At 40.7% G+C, this 18,385-nt stretch overlaps 1 protein-coding gene across 2 annotated transcripts in view; it reads right to left on the bottom strand.

Annotated features, from left to right (window-relative positions):
• Positions 1-207: 207 nt before the first annotated feature.
• LOC130073990 (gamma-aminobutyric acid receptor subunit beta-2) overlaps positions 208-18,385 on the bottom strand; it is a 116,877-nt gene continuing 98,699 nt past the window's right edge. Inside the window, exons 7-10 of one of the 2 annotated variants that reach the window (XM_056239449.1) lie at positions 14,223-14,375; positions 8,518-8,762; positions 5,562-5,702; positions 208-778 (exon numbers count right to left, since the gene is read on the bottom strand). In XM_056239449.1, coding sequence (XP_056095424.1) covers positions 431-778; positions 5,562-5,702; positions 8,518-8,762; positions 14,223-14,375 — 887 coding nt within the window. In that variant the 3' untranslated portion in view covers positions 208-430. The remainder of the gene's footprint in view (positions 779-5,561; positions 5,703-8,517; positions 8,763-14,222; positions 14,376-18,385) is intronic. The other variant, XM_056239451.1, reaches the window with a different exon arrangement.

The raw sequence follows: 18,385 nt of genomic DNA, 5'->3' as shown, positions 1-18,385 counted from the left end.
AAGGAATAGATATATTCAATTATTGAGTGCTGCTTTCTTATCAATTGCTAAAGGAGGAAAGAACTGACAGTGAAGTGCTGTTGATGTCTAATCTTTAAGTCTAGGATTTTTCTGTTGCTAAAAAGAGAACCAATTTGCAGCAATAACTGATTTGATAATTTTGCAACAAAACAGATATACCTAATATTGAACAAAACTCTCAAACGCACTAAAGACTACTGGATTTTGGAATAGGCACCATTTGTTCTTAACCTCTTTAGAGTTTCGGTGTCAGCCAGCAATTAAGGTGAACCCAAGGTTAAAGAGAGTTAGTCCTGATTTTAATCTGTCAACATAAGTCCTGCTTGTATTGCAAAATCAGACGCAGGATAACAGAAGAATATACTGACATAAAAATAAGTGGTGCTTCTTGGACGGCCCCGCAATCCAGTTAGTTGACATAATAAAGCCAATAGATGACATTGAAGAAAGAAAATACGGTGGGGAAGATCATTCTCGACCATTTGTCGATTGAATTTACATCAGTTAAGTCAGGGATGTTGATTTTAAGCTGTGAAGTGCGCCGCCGTAGTCGGCTCTTCTTCTGAGCAACGTGGCGTTCCAGCGCATTGTGCCCAAAGTTGTGCCTGGCCAGGCCGGCTTTCCGATACTGCAGCGTGGTGCTGTCAAAGGCCAGCATGGTGGAGCGGGGGTCGCCCAAACCCAGGCTTAACTCGGATGTGCCCATTTCATTCTTGATCTCCAGAGGACTGAGAAGGATGTTTTCATGGGGGTCCATCTAAGACATAAATACAGATGGACAGGTTAGTAATGGTCACAGTATTATTTCCATACATTTGTTACGCATTATAAACAATATCAATTGGACAAAAAAAAATACAGATTGATTTCTGATGGTTTTCTTAATTATCTTTTTTTGTATTTAAAAAACAATATGTATTTCCAATAAAATTAATCACATTTACATAAACAAATATTTAGAGAAAAAAAATGCTTACTTACCTACTGCTTTTCATGAATTATTCTTTATACTTTTTGCCATTTTAACACAGTATTTAACATAGACTGAGACAAACCAACAAAGTGCCAGTAACACAGTATAATGGAAATGGGTTTGGTGCACATAGAGATGTAAAGCAAAGTAAGGTAAGGCATGGTGGTACACATGATAGTAGTTATGCCATATATTTCTACAAAATTATGACCTTTTCATGACAAATAATAGGGACCGATATGTAGAAATATCTAATTGATTCAAAATGTTCAATTGTTCTCTCTTGTTTTCAAAACAGATTACCTTTTCCCTTTCTGAATTGTACTTTCAATGGTATTTTATTAAATAGTATCTAAAATAGTAAACATCTGTTTTGGTGAGTGGTTTGGAGGGAAAAGATAGGTGATGATGGTAATGAAAAAAAAAATTAAATTCTGTTATGATTTACTCACCCACATGTCATTCAAAACCTGACTTTCTTTCTTCATCCAAACACAAGAAGAGATTTTGAAAAATATTCTGCCCACTCTTTTTCTATATATTGATTGAAAGAGAACTGGACAAGTTCCAATATGACAAAAAATGTACCAAAAAAAAAAGCACGACTTGTGTACTTTATTAGCCTGGTTGACACAAGACCCTACTCAGTTGTGACGGAGAGTGGGTCTGGGGAAGGTTCATTCACAGCCCATTTCCAAAGGGGCGTCACCAACGGACGTCGCTCAAATGGGCGCAATTGGATAGACCAAAAATCAATCAGAGCTATCGTCATCGTGTAAAGCCCGCCTCAACGTTTGTGATTGGTGCCTCGATTTGGAAAAATTGGAAATGGGCTTGAATGGGCTCTTGGCCAGACTGACTTGCAGAGCAAATCTCAAATTTAGGTTCTTTATGTGACTTTTTGCAAAATCATCTGAAGTTGCACAGTAAGACCACGGAAAATCTTCCCTTCTGAAGAAAGTCATATCAGAGTTTGGACAACATAAGAGTGTTTAAATGATGACAGAATTTTCAATTTGGGTCAGCAATTTTTTTTAAGAGGAAACAAGAAATCGTAAAAAGCAACAACAACACCACATTCTTAATCCCAACTCGTCACATTGACATACAGGCTACCCCTTTAGCACAATTTTTCGACATGCAAGGAACTCCATTGCTTTCAATGAGAAACATTAGGTATTAATACACAAACGCAATGGTCATGGGAATTTTGTCATCATGATAAAAAAATATAGAATGAGTATAATTTTGCCATTATGACATACACTGCCCGGCCCTCCCAGAAAAGTGGGTGTTTGGATTCAAATGCTTAAGAGTCTATGATTGGATCATTATTGTAGTGATTATTATGTTTCTAGAATGTTAAATGTTTGGCAACAGTTCTTCTAACCCTAGTTGATGGGAGTATGTAACTTTTAATTTCTTAAACAACCATGAAGCCATATTCCAGGATGACAATGTCAACATTAATCAGGCTCAAATTGTGAAAACTTTACAAAGTGCTTGACTCTTGTGTTGACAATACAATATCTTGAACAAAAATCGATGCCCCTCTTGATATAAATATATGTTGTGATGTTTTTTTCCATCAAGAGGAGCATACATTGTTGGTCAAGATCTTGTATTGTCAATGCAAGAGTCCAGCACTCTCCCTCCCAACCATTCTTTCACCATTTGATCCCGATGAATCTTGATATGTCATCCTGGAATATGGCCATGATGTGTCTCCCTACATGGTTGCTTAAGAAATTAAAAGCTCCATCAATCAGGGTTAAAAGAACTGTTGCCAAACATATAATGCGCTAGAAACATAATAATCACTGCAATAATGATCCAATCATAGACTATTTTGCCTATTTAAACCCAAACAGCGACTTTTTTTTCTTCTTTTGGGCCGGGCATATAGTGTATATTGTGGTTTGATTTTCAGTTTAAACAGCCAGCATAATTTTATTTACATTACACTATTTAAAAATTTTTGTACACATAACCCAACCCATACCCCTAAACCAACCCATTTGTATATTATATCATATAAAACACAGGATATAACAGGCAGATACAACTACAGTCACAATTTATTCAAGATGTACATATATTGGAGGGTTCTGAGGCCAAACGATTGATTTGCATGAGGAGCAGACCCAAAAAGTGATCACAATTTTCATCCGCCGTAAAGCTCATTTCCTAGTGATGGGGAGTCGACTCCAAAAGAGTCGATTCCTCGACTCGTAATAACCCTCATGTCGGAGTTGACTCCAGCACAGGAATCGACTCTCGTTGTCGACTCCGTTGCTGTGTCTGAAACCGCTCAATCGTGCATCAGAGAGCTGGAGCTGTCGCAGAAACAACATCACAGTCACATACTTTGATCCTACATGTAGCTTGCTTTACAAAAGATAACAGCCAATTACATTGCAATTATACATACCTCAATGCCAGCTTTGTGGTTTCACCAAAGTTTTTTTTTAATACAGTCGATACTAATTTGGTTTGCCATGGTTATTCTAATTTGTGTTCATAATCAGTAAACGTTTACACTTTTTTTTTTATGTGTCCCTGTTAGAGTGTAATTATACATTTAAATACTCAGTAATATTAATTAACTACATGCACTTACTATAGGGTTACGGTAGGATTATGGTTTGGTTTAGGGCTAGATGCATGTAATTATGCCTAATTTAAAGTTATTACTATAGTAAATACATGTAACGTGTTACAAGGACACATTAAAATAAAGTGTTACCCAGTAAACTAATCAATAAAAAAAAACCTGTTAAAAAATAAACACATTAATATGTGTATTATATGTATTCAAGCAAGACATTGTTTTCAGTATCTTGAACTTTCCTGTCCAAGCTAGCCTGGTTAAAACCAGACCATTCTCAGTTGTAACTGAGTTATGGTCTGGCAAAGCGTCATAGACAAATCATTTCCAGAGGGGCGTCACCAACGGACGTCGCGGACAGACCTAAACCCAATCAGAGCGATGAAGGAGATGACGTATGCAGAGCGAGTGTTGTTCTTTGCTCGGTTTTTAACAAAAAGGAAACGTTCAAATCGCTTAAAACAGACGCGATAGCTGATTGGAACGAGTGATGTTCGACGGCGGCATCCATCTTTGTAATGTAGGCTACAAAATCTGCTTCAAAATCCCAGCGCTGTCGTCATCGTGTAAAGCCCGCCCCAACGTTTCTGATTGGTGCCTCGATTTCGGCGGATTGGAAATGGGCTTGAATGAGCTCTTTGCCAGACTAACTTTCAGAGCAAATCTAAATTTGCCGGAAGTTGTCTGGGTTTTCCCAGGCTTTGTCCAAGCAGCTTTTTGGACTAAACTGGACGAATTTGGCCAATCAAGCTTAACAGTGTGTGGCTTAATAAAATGAGTTTTAGGCTTCATGTCAGAAAAAAAAAAAAAAGATTAGCCAACATTTAGTGTGTAATAATACGCCCATAAAGTGATGGTGGAAAAAAAAATATGAGATGGGAGAAAAAATAATAAGTCAATGATTTTGTGTTCTCCCCCAAGAAACTTTGCGTTTTCTTGCCTAAATGTTTTGTGTTCCCCTGAGAAAGTTAGCATTCGATCGCAAAACGGTTTGCGTACCACCGAGAAACGTTGCGGACAAAAAGTTTCTAAGTGGAACGCAAAACATTTTGGCAAAAAAAACGCAAAGTTTCTCGGGAGAATGCAAAACATTTGCGAAAGAACGCAAAAGCTTTGACAAATATTTTTTCCTTCATCTCATATTTTTTTCCCTTCACCATGTCCCTTTAGGTGCTCCGTATAATAATGACGGCAATCTGGTATTCTCATTGCTGAAAGTAAATGGAGAAAATGGAGTCGGTTCCGGGAGTCTATTCCATTGACTCCTACGGTGGGAGTCGGAAAGCGGTGTCAACTGCCAGAAGAAGCATTACATTAGCTTTGACTGAGAAATGCCATTGGCTTTTTTGTGCCTTGCGACTGATTGCGACATGCTAATGTTCGGGTGTATCATTTGAATTAGATATGACTGCATGCGTTCAAGGAGCAGGATTATTTTCAGCAATTAATTTAAAGCCTTAAGTTCCACTCTGTTCTCAGCATAAAGATACTTTATGGCTTCAGGAGACTTGGAATTCAACACGGCTTGTTTTAAATACTTTTAAACTGTATTTTTGGTCAGTTTTTGCAATGAAAACCTCCTGTGACTACTTTTATTTGCCTGTTACGTGTTTTATATTGTTGAGAAGTGGGTAGGGGTGGGGCTAGGTGCTCCATAATATCTAGGAAAGTTGAAATATTTATAAAATCATCTCTACTTTTACAGACGCATTCAAATATTTAAATGTGGCTTGATCTGATGCATAAGGCAAAAAAACAGAAAGCAATGGAGTGCCCTGCACATTGAAACATTATGATAAAGAGGTACCCTTGCACATTAGAGAGTGACGCCAAGGGTTCCTGACCAAGCGTCCATATGTGACAAGTTGAAAGTGAGAACATGTTGTAAAAAAAAGACTGGGTCTCAAATAAATTTGCCGCGCTATACGCCATAACTCTCTTGATGAACGTTTTCAGTACCTTATTTTTTGAATCGCCTAGTCCTAATGCTGCATCATCCACAAAGATTGGTTCCCACATGGAGTCATGTGCGTCAATATCCCTCTGTTTCATTCTGGCATACAGAGCATCGTCTCTCTGAACTACATTTCCCATCAACCACTGAAAGCATACAAAATCATCACCATCAAAGCAGTCACTTTTCAAAAAATGTTTAGAAGTGTGAGGCAATGCTGGCATTTTGTGGATTATGCTTCAAAGAAAACCACAGCTCTAAATCCAAGGCCATCCTTCAATAACTTCAACTATATCTGAGCACCAGCGAAACATCTTCAAATTTGAACAAACAAGAGTCTTGACCAGTTCCCTGAGTGCTGTTATTGCTCAGTAGTTTTCAAATATTAAAAATAGGTCACAGATTTGTAGCTACTAATAGGGTCTCAGAGAGCATGGGGAAAACAATACTAAATGCCAATAAAAATGCGTCTCTTATAACACGCGAGTGCTGTTTTCTGCGTCTTCTTATCCGTCTTTTTTTTTGCATTTATCTTATAGATGCAAGAATACATTTGTGAATCCTTGCAAAATATCTGGATTTCAACATTGATAACTCATAAAACAGTCCTGCAGGTAATTATACAGAACCACTTTGACGACAAAACAGTATTTCAGATGCTGTGCAAAGAGATCGGTCCGCTGGTAAGGCCAGCTATGCTGTCCCATCGCAAAGTAACATGTCTTTTTTTGATGCGCATCGAGGAATTTATTCAGTAAATGTGTTTCCATCGTGGTTTATGCGAATGTTTTCTTATCGGATAAAAGGCTTATCTGACTCAATTGAATGCATAATTTTTTATGCACTTTTTTATTTTTATTTTTTTTATTCATGCTCATTTTGGCATTTCCATCCAGCGTTTATTTTACATTTTTTGTGCGAAATCCCCAAATGTGCATAGAAATAGGCGGATGAAATAGTTATTGACTCCAAATATCTTTTGGAGAAGTCGTAACACAGTTTATAGATAAAGATTAGACCACATTTTATAAGCAATCAATGCAGAAATCCACTAACTGTATTTTCAAAGGCTTAACAAGCTTATCGTAGACACTGTATTTTCTTTTTATTTGCCTTTTTATTATTTTGACCTGATGTCACCCGAGTTTGATGTCATAGAGGGTTAAACAAAAGTTAATGAGTTATTCTCACTGCGATGACGGGTTATTGCATTTGGTTGTTTGCAAAAGTTATGCGAATATCTGTAGTCAACATATTAAATTTCATATACTAATGTTGTGGTGGTTGCATTCTGTGCATAATGTTAAAAAAAGGCTTGGCTCAAATTCTACCTCAACATAAAACCACACTGATGTCTGCAACAGCCAAGCAGCCTTTACATATGACTGCAAACACTGCTTTCATTGTCAAACTAATACTCTACTCTAAATGTACAGATTTTATAGGGCAGTCTCATGTTGGTTACAATCACGTCAGACATTGAAATTACAGTGAAAATATGAATACAGACTAGACAGAACATTCAAAACAACCATTCACAAGTAACAGGCATTGACACTGACATCGATTTGCAGTGACAAAGCCACCTGGAGTCATTTAGGCCTATTTAAATTCAGAGTTGCCAACAGATTACCGGCAACATGAGTGTCAGTGACCGTTTTCAATGTTCTGTTTTAAACACTGTATTTGTGAAAATTTGGCAAAAACATTCTGAGCAGAACTACTTCAGTGTAATAATATACTATTTTGGTAACACTTTACAATAACGGCCCAGTGGTTAATGTATTAATTAACAACGAGCAATACATTTTTTTTTATTTTTTTTTTACGGTATGTATGAATCTTTGTTAACATCATATAATACAAAGACAACTGTACATTGTTAGTTCATGTAAAAATATTAACAGATACAACTTTTGATTTTGTTAATTGGTAGATGTTGAAATTAACATGAACTAAGATTAAAACATGCTTAAGAAGTACTTATTTTTAGTTCATGTTAACTAGTTGAAGGGTAACCACTGATTTTCAACCCGCTTTGTATGTTACAATGTCGGTAGTATATGTAAATGAATATTGTGTACACTTTCTCCACGTTACCTCCCTGCATATTTGTTAGCTAATGTCCGCTGGATGACGTAAACCATACTTTTGAGAGCTCCAAGGCTTTAATAAAAACTACAGATCATACTTTCACATTTTGTTTCCCTGCTCATGGGTAGTCAGGTCAAGCCCAGTGCATTATGGGTGCTAAAGTTACCTACCTTTTTATCTGTTTTCTATGGAAGCTTGTTTCTGCCACATAATAATAAAAAAAAAGTAATAGCAACTTTTTATCTCACAATTCTGACTTTTTCATATATAAAGTCGCAATTGCGAGATATAAAGTCATAAATGTGTGATATAAAGTCGCAATTGCCTGTATTAAGTCAGAATTGTGAGATATAAACTCGCAAGTCTGACTTTTTTTTCTCAGAACTGCATGTTTATATCTCGCAATTCTGACATTATAACACGCAATTGGGAGTTATAAAGTCAGAATTGTGAGATATATAAAGTCGCAATTGCGAGATATATAGAGTCGCAATTGCGAGAAAAAAAGTCTTTATAACACGCAATTCTGACTTTATATCTCACAATTCTGACTTAATTAAATAAAGTCAGAATTGCGCATTGTAAACTCGCAATTGTGAGATAAAAAGTCGCAATTATCTTTTAAAATGTTTCACTCTGTGGCGGAAACAAGCTTCCATGGTTTTCTCTAGTCATGTGGCACATAAAAAAACAGTGTCTTTCTACTGCATAGACAGCCAAGTTTTACCAAATGGTCAAATGGAACCTTACTGTAAAGTGTCACCACAATTTTTATAATTCACTTTTTCAACTTTAAATGTATAATTACTGTTAAATTTACTGTCCAGCTATTATAAGCTTTGCTAAGTGTTTGAATTTCAAACATACTTTGTTGGGATCCATTCTCATTTTTTCATTGTTGGCTGACGAGGCTTTCTCTGCCGCTCTCTTCTGCCGCTGCGGTCCCCTACCGAAGAAAATGTAGTTGACCAGCGCGTACTCCAGCAGAGCCAGGAAGACGAACACGAAACAGCCCATCAGGTACATGTCAATGGCTTTGACGTACGGAATCTTTGGAAGAGTCTCCCTCAAATGTGTGTTGATGGTGGTCATGGTCAGCACGGTGGTGATGCCTAAGTTCAAAAGGGAATTATTGTTAAGGGTGCAGATGACAAAAAGTGGATTCTATTGAGGAACCGTAATTCTTGGAAACAAAGAAGACAGGGAATATCAAGGAAGGGAGGTAGAAACTAGTGGCTCGAAGTGAAAGGGTTTTAATAAGTAAAAGAGAAAAACAAAAAGCCAGGAAACAGGAAACTTAAATAAAGCAAAAACACGAAATATAAATATGACCACAAACCAGGAACTCAGAGGGGAACAGAAACACGAAACAAACCCAAAACAAGGGTTTTAACAACTAACAAAACACAAGAGAAAACATAGGTGCATTTATACTGTACACAAGGGCTAATGAGAAAACTAGAAAACACCTGGGAATGATAATGGGCTAATCAACCAGCCCAGTCTCATCCCAAGACGTCATATGACTGACGCTTTTGACCATACGTCAACATCCGACGTTTTAGGGTACCCTTTAACCTCAGTTAGATGACGCTATCTAATCCTAACCCTACCCCCGACCTAAACCTACCAGCGTCATCTAACTGACGCTAAAGGTAAAGCGTCAGACATATGACGCCCTAGGATCGTCATCTAACTGACGTTAAAGGGTACCCTAAAACGTCGGATGTTGACGTATGGTCAAAAGCGTCAGTCATATGACGTCTTGGGATGAGACTGTGTTAAATCAACAGAGTTAAGAGCCTTGCACACTGAGTCCGAAATTCTCGTCCGAAATGTTCGGACGATAAAAAATTAATACTACCTCACGTCGTGTTAATCCAACACATTTTCATCCTTTGGCGTCATATAGGTGACGCCATATGACATTTCGTCGAAATCTTACGCACATGGCATCCTTTAGCGTCAATATAACACGCACTGTTATGGGTAGGTTTAGGTCTGGGGTAGGGTACGGTTATGACGCCTTGGGATCTGCGTCTCATATTGACGCTAAAAGATGCCATGTGCGTCAGATTTAGACGAGCGTCACCTGTATGACGCCTTGGGTTCTGCGTCTCATATTCATGCTTAAGGATGCCATGTGTGTAAGATTTCGACGAAAGTTCAAAGCGTCACATGTATGACGCCTTGGGATGAGAACGGGCTGGTTAATCACGTTTACACACTGCCTCAGAAACTTTCGTCCGTCATAAAAAATATTTCTACTGCTACCGCTTGTGAACTCTGTTTTACCTGTTGTGGCGAGCAGGACTAGGCTGAGAGCCGTGAGAGAACGGCGTGAGGCCGGTGTGATGAGCGCCACCTGCACGCTCCGGTCTTATATCTCTCACGGCCCTCGGTCTTGTACTGTTCGCCACACCTCTGATCCCTGTTATCTCAGTCATGGCCAAAGCGGCCGAATCTGAACTCTCTGAGCTTCCTTTCATGGTCACGGAAACCGATTTTGAACTCTCTGAGCTCCCTGTTATGGTCATTGAGGCCTTAAATAATCTCTCTGTGCTCTGGTGATGCTGTGGTATCTAGCACCAACAGTACCGTCATGGCTCCAGGCTCCGATGTGGTCTTCAGAACCACCGTAGGGGTATTCTGCTCTGTGGTGGTGGTCTTCTGCTTCTCCATGGGGGTCTTCAGTCCCGTCTGCTTGGCCGCGATCCTCTACTCCAGCAATGGTGGTCTTCTGTTCTGCCTGCTATGCTGTAATGGTTTCCTGCTCCACCTTGGAGGTCTCCTGCTCCGCCGGCTCCAACCTGAAGGTCTCCTTCTCTTCCTGCTCCGCCAGCTCCACCTTGGAGGTCTCCTGCTCTGCCGGCTCCACCTTGAAGGTCTCCTGCTCTGCCTGCTCCACCTTGGAGGTCTCCTGGTCTGACTGCTCCACCCTGGAGGTCTCCTGCTCTGCCTGCTCCACCTTGGAGGTCTCCTGGTCTGACTGCTCCACCCTGGAGGTCTCCTGCTCTGCCTGCTCCACCTTGGAGGTCTCCTGCTCTTCCTGCTCCGCTGGCTCCACATTGGAGGTCTCCTGTTCTGCCTGCTCCACCTTGGAGGTCTCCTGGTCTGACTGCTCCACCCTGGAGGTCTCCTGGTCTGCCTGCTCCACCTTAGAGGTCTCCTGCTCTGCCTGCTCCACCCTGAAGGTCTCCTGCTCTTCCTGATCTGCCGGCTCCACCCTGGAGGTCTCCTACTCTGCCTGCTCCACCTTGGAGGTCTCCTGCTCTGCCTGCTCCACCCTGAAGGTCTCCTGCTCTTCCTGCTCCGCTGGCTCCACCTTGGAGGTCTCCTGCTCTGCCTGCTCCACCTTGGAGGTCTCCTGGTCTGACTGCTCCACCCTGGAGGTCTTCTGCTCTTCCTGCTCTGCCGGCTCCACCTTGGAGGTCTCCTGCTCTGCCTGCTCCACCTTGGAGGTCTCCTGGTCTGACTGCTCCACCCTGGAGGTCTTCTGCTCTTCCTGCTCTGCCGGCTCCACCCTGGAGGTCTCCTGCTCTGCCTGCTCCACCTTGGAGGTCTCCTGGTCTGACTGCTCCACCCTGGAGGTCTCCTGCTCTGACTGCTCCACCTTGGAGGTCTCCTGGTCTGACTGCTCCACCCTGAAGGTCTCCTGCTCTTCCTGCTCCGCTGGCTCCACCTTGGAGGTCTCCTGCTCTGCCTGCTCCACCTTGGAGGTGTCCTGGTCTGACTGCTCCACCCTGGAGGTCTCCTGCTCTTCCTGCTCTGCCGGCTCCACCCTGGAGGTCTCCTGCTCTGCCTGCTCCACCTTGGAGGTCTCCTGGTCTGACTGCTCCACCCTGGAGGTCTCCTGCTCTGCCTGCTCCACCTCGGAGGTCTCCTGCTCCGCCGGCTCCACCCTGGCTCCCTGAACTGTCAGCTCTGCCCCGGATTCCTGAACTGCCGCCTCCCCTTGGTCTCTAGCCCCACCTGGCCCTTCATCCCTCCATCTGCTCCGCATTCGCTCCACCACCCTCCTTGACTTTTTGTGTCAGTTTTAGGAGCGTCTGGAATCTGCTCCTTAAGGGGGGATCTTGTTTGTTTCCATGTCAACTGATCACCTACACCTGTCCTTCACTTCTCTTGTTACCTTTATGTATTTAAACCCTCAGTCATCGTCTGATCATTGTCTTGAGTTGAAGTTGAAGTTTCGTGCTGGTGTTTCTCTGTACCGTTCCTGGTGTTTATTAAATGTGTTTTCATTTTTCTTCTGCATCAAGCATCTTTGTGGATTATCACGTCTAGCCAGCGTGTGGAAATTGCATTCTATGAAAACCAAATGAGATCACCCTAAGTATGTCCTCATTTAGAAAGTTCGAAAAACATGTGCAATGTGTGAGGGGGCATTATCAGAATTCTTTTCTTTCAGTTGATGATTCAGAATCTTAAAATGGTGTGATTTTTCATGCTCTCAGTCGGCAGAGTGGGAGATAGGCACCTTAATTGGTGAAACACAAAGCCTCCCTGCTTCTCAACAGTGATTAAGAAATAGTTCTGTCATTTTAAGCAGTGAAATATCCATTCAGTGTCATTCTGACAATTTTCATGAAATTCACCGCTGATCCTTTGACGGGTATTACAGAGCTTATGAGGTACAAAGTTAGTTTTGTTCAAAAATCCTTGTGTTTTAGTGTTATTATTTGCCCTATAACAGATGCCAAAGTCATGTTATTGAAACCTCTTTGTCAACGAACATTTCAGCCTGCTCTGTTTCTTATCTCTTTTTGGCTGCTACGTACTGCAAGTGTAATATGCATATGGTACCAATATAGCCATGATTCAACTTGACCAATAGCACAGCAGATTAGGTACTCCTACTCCTGCCTTGTGGTATTGGCTAAATCAGATAGTTATGCACTTGATACACAGTACTGTGGTAATTGACACACACTATCTATCCATGCAGATGCACATTTGTATCCAAATATTTGATGATTCCAATCAGTATGAGCTTTAAACACTTATGTCTGCTCATCCTATACACAATCACTCAGACTTCTGTTAAATGCTACAGTTGTCATGATCCCTGTGTGTTTAATTTTCATGGACTTTTAGGTTAAGTTTACACGACAAGGATATGCTTAAAACAGAGAAGTTTTTCCTTTGAGTTTTCCGCGCACACCACAGTCAGAACGATCCACATTCGTGTTTCTTTGCCTGCTTCGTATCTGTGGACCACCTGAGTTTGTTTTATTTAATAAATACCATTTGTTTTGGACCCTTTGAATCTTGTTCATCTTCCTCAGGACCTACAGTATACATGGCAACAGTGGTTTAAACTTGAGTGGATGAACGAGGCCAAGCCAGACAGCAATCACAAAGAGTGCTCTTTTATTCACACTGAGAAGCCAGTCTCAGCCTTACATAATCAGTGATGACAGGAAAAATGTGGAGGCTTACGAGAGAGAGAGAGAGAGAGAGAGAGAGAGAGAGAGAGAGAGAGAGAGAGGGGAGAACGTGTGGTGAAAAAGAAAATCCAATGAGTAAAAATTTCTGTCACAACGCTTGATTAAAGAATTTTAAAAAGGATATTAGAGGGTACTTGGGGTGAATCATGTTCCAGTGATATTACATACACAAGGGAAGATCATTAATAGAACAGGGAACAGGGAACAGGGAACAGGGAACAGGGGAGATAGTAATCAGGAACCATAGGGGCTTTTGCACCGGAGGAACCTTTTAATAGTTCCTAGAACTATTGGCGGAAGTACCCGCTTTTTGGCATGTTCGCACCGTAGGAAATGGGAACGATGTTAGTTCTAGGAATGCCTTTTGGGGGAAACTAAATTATCTCCTACTTCAGAGCAGGATCTAAACCAGCACTATCAGGAACTACCAGTGATGTAAGTGTATGCTGACTGGCCGAACGCATGCAAAACACCAGCACTCGCCATTTAAAAAAAAGCCGTGTACACACAGATTATAGCCTATATATTTACTCTACAAACTATCTCTATAAACATGGAAAACAGTGATAGATGGATCTCTTAACATCTACGCTGAGGAGAAAATCCAACGCAACTTTGAGGGGACCAAGCAAAACATGATTATGTATTTTTGCATAGCTATCGGCATTGAGCGTCAACCACACGGCAAACGCTAACATTCTTTCATATACTGTTTATTTTCTTTGCATATCAGTTCTCTGGGAACCCCCCTGGTGGCTTGTTCCTATAACTAAGTTACTATTACTACCCAGTGTGAGAGGGGATAGATAGAATCAGAACTCAGGCAAATGGTGACAATTAAATCAAACAAAACAAGATAATAAAACTAAACTAAACAGGACAGAACAAGACATGAACATGACATTTACATCATATTATTTTCTTGATAAAACAAAATTGCAGCTGCAGTACATGTATATAGTGGGTGGCCTTTTTTTTTTTTTTTTTTGAAGAGGGCAGAGTAGAATTTAAGGAGATAACCCTGCTGCACTTTAACAGAAGAAAGGATTGTGTATAGGGATAGGTGAGTGTGTTTGTATATATGTATATATATAATGAATGTCACCATATGTGTGCGCCTACCTAAAGCAACCCTGGCAGCCGAGGCATCATAGTTGATCCAGAAGGATACCCAAGATAGGATGGTGATTAGGATTGAAGGCATGTAGGTCTGCAGAATGAAGTAGCCAATGTTTCTCTTAAGCTTGAAGCTCAGGGAGAGGCGAGGATATGAACCTGGATGAAAATAACCCAGCAACAAGATCACAATCTTTTACATTAGCTACGTTTATAAAATGCTTTTTGAACAGTTTAAGGGATTTGTATATTTTGTCATAGGACCAGAAAAAGTCCTCAAAACGTTCCCTGTTATTCTTAATTACGCATCATATTGTGTAATATATGTAATATTCACATTTGTGCATAGTGCTTTGTAAGCCCGTAGAATAAAAGTGATGCTTGAACATATATAATGAACATATGCAGGTGAATGAGATAATTTATATTCATTAAATATATTTATATATCTCTCTCTATATACACTGAACAAAATTATAAACGCAACACTTTTCGTTTTGCCCCCATTTTTCATGATCTGAACTCAAAGATCTAAGACTTTTTCTATGTACACAAAAGGCCTATTTCTCTCAAATATTGTTCACAAATCTGTCTAAATCTGTGCTAGTGAGCACTTCTCCTTTGCCGAGATAATCCATCCACCTCACAGGTGTGGCATATCAAGATGCTGATTAGACAGCATGATTATTGCACAGGTGTGCCTTAGGCTGGCCACAATAAAAGGCCACTTAAACGGAGGCAAAAAAAAAAGTGTTGCGTTTATGATTTTGTTCAGTGTATATTGTCTTTAATAAGACAGTACAGGGAGGGAGAGAAAGGAAAAGACAAGGGAGGATAGCAGGAGACGGGATCAGGAAAGGATATCACACAAAAAAATCATGCCATATGTCAGAGCAGGGCCCATATGACTGTTTCGACAGATACATCATTTGTTATAACAGCATGTTACTGCATGAGGATAAAGTACCAAAAAAAAGGAAAATAATAGAAAGTGCATTCGCTTTACACTACAAATGCAATGGAGTAGCAATTTAGACTATGCTACAGCTCAAAAGGGACCATAAAATGCACCACAAACACTGTAAAATGATCATCAAAGTAATCCATTTTATTCTTGTGCTGTAATGAAAAACTCATTAAAAATGAAAAATTCAAGAAAAGTGATTACAAAGGATTTACATCAGTAATATCAAATGGTCATGGTGCTTCATTACTGATTGTGACATACAATAGTGTATGTATTCGAATGAAATAAGTGGATCTTAATAAAGTACGTTAAGATTTTCAGTGATTAAAAAGTTAAAGTTACTCCATACTTCACCCAAAGATATTGTATACTGTGAGAGAGTAATTCAGATGCAACACATTTTTTTATATATATCTCTATATGTTTCTTACAGATAACTACATAAAAACAATTAGACCCACCTGGAATTAAATATCATGTGGGGTGTACAGATAATGGAATAAGGTGAATACGTTTAAAAAAAAACGTGGGGGGGGGGGTGAACTGTTTCTTAATTGTACATTGTCGCAAAACATCATAATGGAGGAAAGGTTTTCCATCTTAAATCAACACCTAGACTTAGGGCCCTATTTAAACGATCTGAAGCGCAAGTGTCAAAGCGCAAAGCGCAAGTAACTTTGTGGGCGGATCCCGGCGCTGTTGCTATTTTCCCGGCGGGATAAATGCCTCTTGCGCCTGGCGCAAATCTAAAAGGGGTTGGTCTGAAGTAGCTTCATTATTCATAGGTGTGGTTTGGGCGTAACGTGAAATAAACCAATCAGAGCGTCATCTCACATTCCCTTTAAGAGCAGGTGCGCATGTTGCATGGCGGATTGCTATTATAACGGCGGATTTGCCAGGCGCGCGACAGGAGCGGTTCACAGCCGAGGAGAGCAACGTTCTTGTCAGGACCGTGAAAGACAGAGAAGTGACGTTGTATGGGGATGGAGAAACCCACCCAAATCAGCGTCGGTTAAACAGGCGTGGGAGAAAACAAACAAAAATTTTTACATCTTCATGGACACCACAATGATTTCCCTCATGTGTTAATATTTTTCCTTGTTATAATGTATGATTTGCAAAAATAAAAACTGCTGCATGTGTGTTGATGAGAGAATCAAAGTGTATGCGCGTTGTGCACCTGCTACATTATGGCCAAGCATGTGCGCTTAAAATAGCATTATGAACAACGCGCCACTGACTTTAGACTAGGTTTTTTCTGGTCAGTGGCGCAATTGTTTTATAGAACAGCAAAATAGCATGAGGGAAAGTTTGCGCCGGAACACGCCTCCTCTTTGCGCTGAACCGCCCCGGGGAGCGCAAGTGTATTTCTTAGTTTACCGACGTGTGTCTGTGGAGGGAAAAGCCCGCTTTGCGCGGGTGCAAAATAGGAATGATACATGCGTCAGTGTACAAAGTCATTTGCGCCGGGTGCAAGATAGAGCCCTTAATGACATAGTCGTCTTGTTAAAAACTAGCAGGCTTGGTAGAGCTGTTGAAGTTTAACATCAGAACACAGTCTTCATCCTCTTTGACATAGTGTGCCCTATTTTAACGATCTAAAACGCAAGTGTCAAAGCACAAAGCGCAAGTAACTTTGTGGGCGGGTCTTGGGCGCTGTTGCTATTTTCCCGGCGGGATAAATGACTCTTGCGCCTGGCGCAAATCTAAAAGGGGTTGGCCTGAAGTAGCTTCATTATTCATAGGTGTGGTTTGGGCGTAACGTGAAATAAACCAATCAGAGCGTCATCTCACATTCCCTTTAAGAGCAGGCGCGCTTGTTCTAAAGCGGATTCCTATTATAACGGCGGATTTGCCAGGCGCGCGCCAGGAGCGGTTCACAGCCGAGGAGAGCAGCGTTCTCGTCAGAGAAGTGACATTGGGGATGGAGAAACCCACCCAAATTAACTTCAGTTAAACAGGCGTATGATAATTTGGGAAAATGTGTAAGCTACATGTATGCTTTTATAATAAATTGTCTATCTATCTATCTATCTATCTATCTATCTATCTATCTATCTATCTATCTATCTATCTATCTATCTATCTATCTATCTATCTATCTATCTATCGTAATAATGTATGATTTGCAAAAATGAAAACTGCTGCTTAGATGAGAGAATCAAAGTGTATGCGCGTTGTGCACACGCTACATTGATTATGGCCAAGCATGCGCCCTTAAAATAGCATAATGAACAACGCGCAACGCGCCACTGACTTTGGACTAGGTTTTTTCTGGTCAGTGGCGCAATTGTTTTATGGAACAGCAAAATAGCAAAAGGGATTGTTTGCGTTGGAACACGCCTCCTTTATTGCGCTGAACCGCGCAGGGAGCGCAAGTTAATTTCCTAGTTTAGCGACGTGCTTCTGTGGAGGGAAAATCGCGCTTTGCGCAGGTGCAAAATAGGAATGATACATGCGTCAGTGTACAAAGTCAATTGCGCTGGGTGCAAGATAGGGCCCAGTGAACCAAACATCATTTTTAAAGACTGCATCTACAGCTAACCTCCTGACTTGGATGACACATTCATGAATATGAAAATGTAGTCAATGAATAAATCAAGGGGTCACACAACGATTTGTTAAATAACTTATAAGAACACACTGTGTCTTGTTTTTAGAGTATGTGTTTTTCATTCTCAGACCAGGGTTAATTCATACAACCGCTGGGGCCTGGGACACCACTAGCCATGCCAAATTGAGAGGGTTCATAAACCCAGAAGTGTTGCTTATTTTTTTACTAGGGTTCATGAATGAGTTGCTTACTGACTGACTCTGAAACTGCCCACTAGAGCCAGCTGCATATGTGTATATGTAGTAAATGGGTTTGAACGGGAGAGGGTTTTCAACCTCAAAGTGTCCTAATATGTGATGAAGTTAAAGATGCTCTATGTAACTTTTAGCGGCCTCTAGTGGTGATGTTTCAGATTGCAACCAAATTTTACAAGAGCGCTCGTGCTCGAACTCATAGACAATACCGTCTATTACGCAAATATCTCGGCGAATACTAGACGGATTCGGCGAGCACCGAGCTCGTTGGGACCATCTAGTCGAGCTGAAAAGAACCATATAAGTTCCATAGTTTTTGGTGGTGTTTTCGCCGTGATATTAGCAGAAAACCATCGGGCGCCCCGGTGACGTCACGATCTCAGAAGAAAATCGC

Source organism: Rhinichthys klamathensis, unplaced genomic scaffold (genome assembly GCF_029890125.1).
Source record: "Rhinichthys klamathensis goyatoka isolate OS25496 unplaced genomic scaffold, OSU_Roscu_1.1 h1tg000564l_1, whole genome shotgun sequence".
Classification (NCBI taxonomy): Eukaryota; Metazoa; Chordata; class Actinopteri; order Cypriniformes; family Leuciscidae; genus Rhinichthys; species Rhinichthys klamathensis.
Note: the sequence above shows the minus strand (reverse complement) of the source record. Positions and strands in the feature narration are given on the sequence as shown.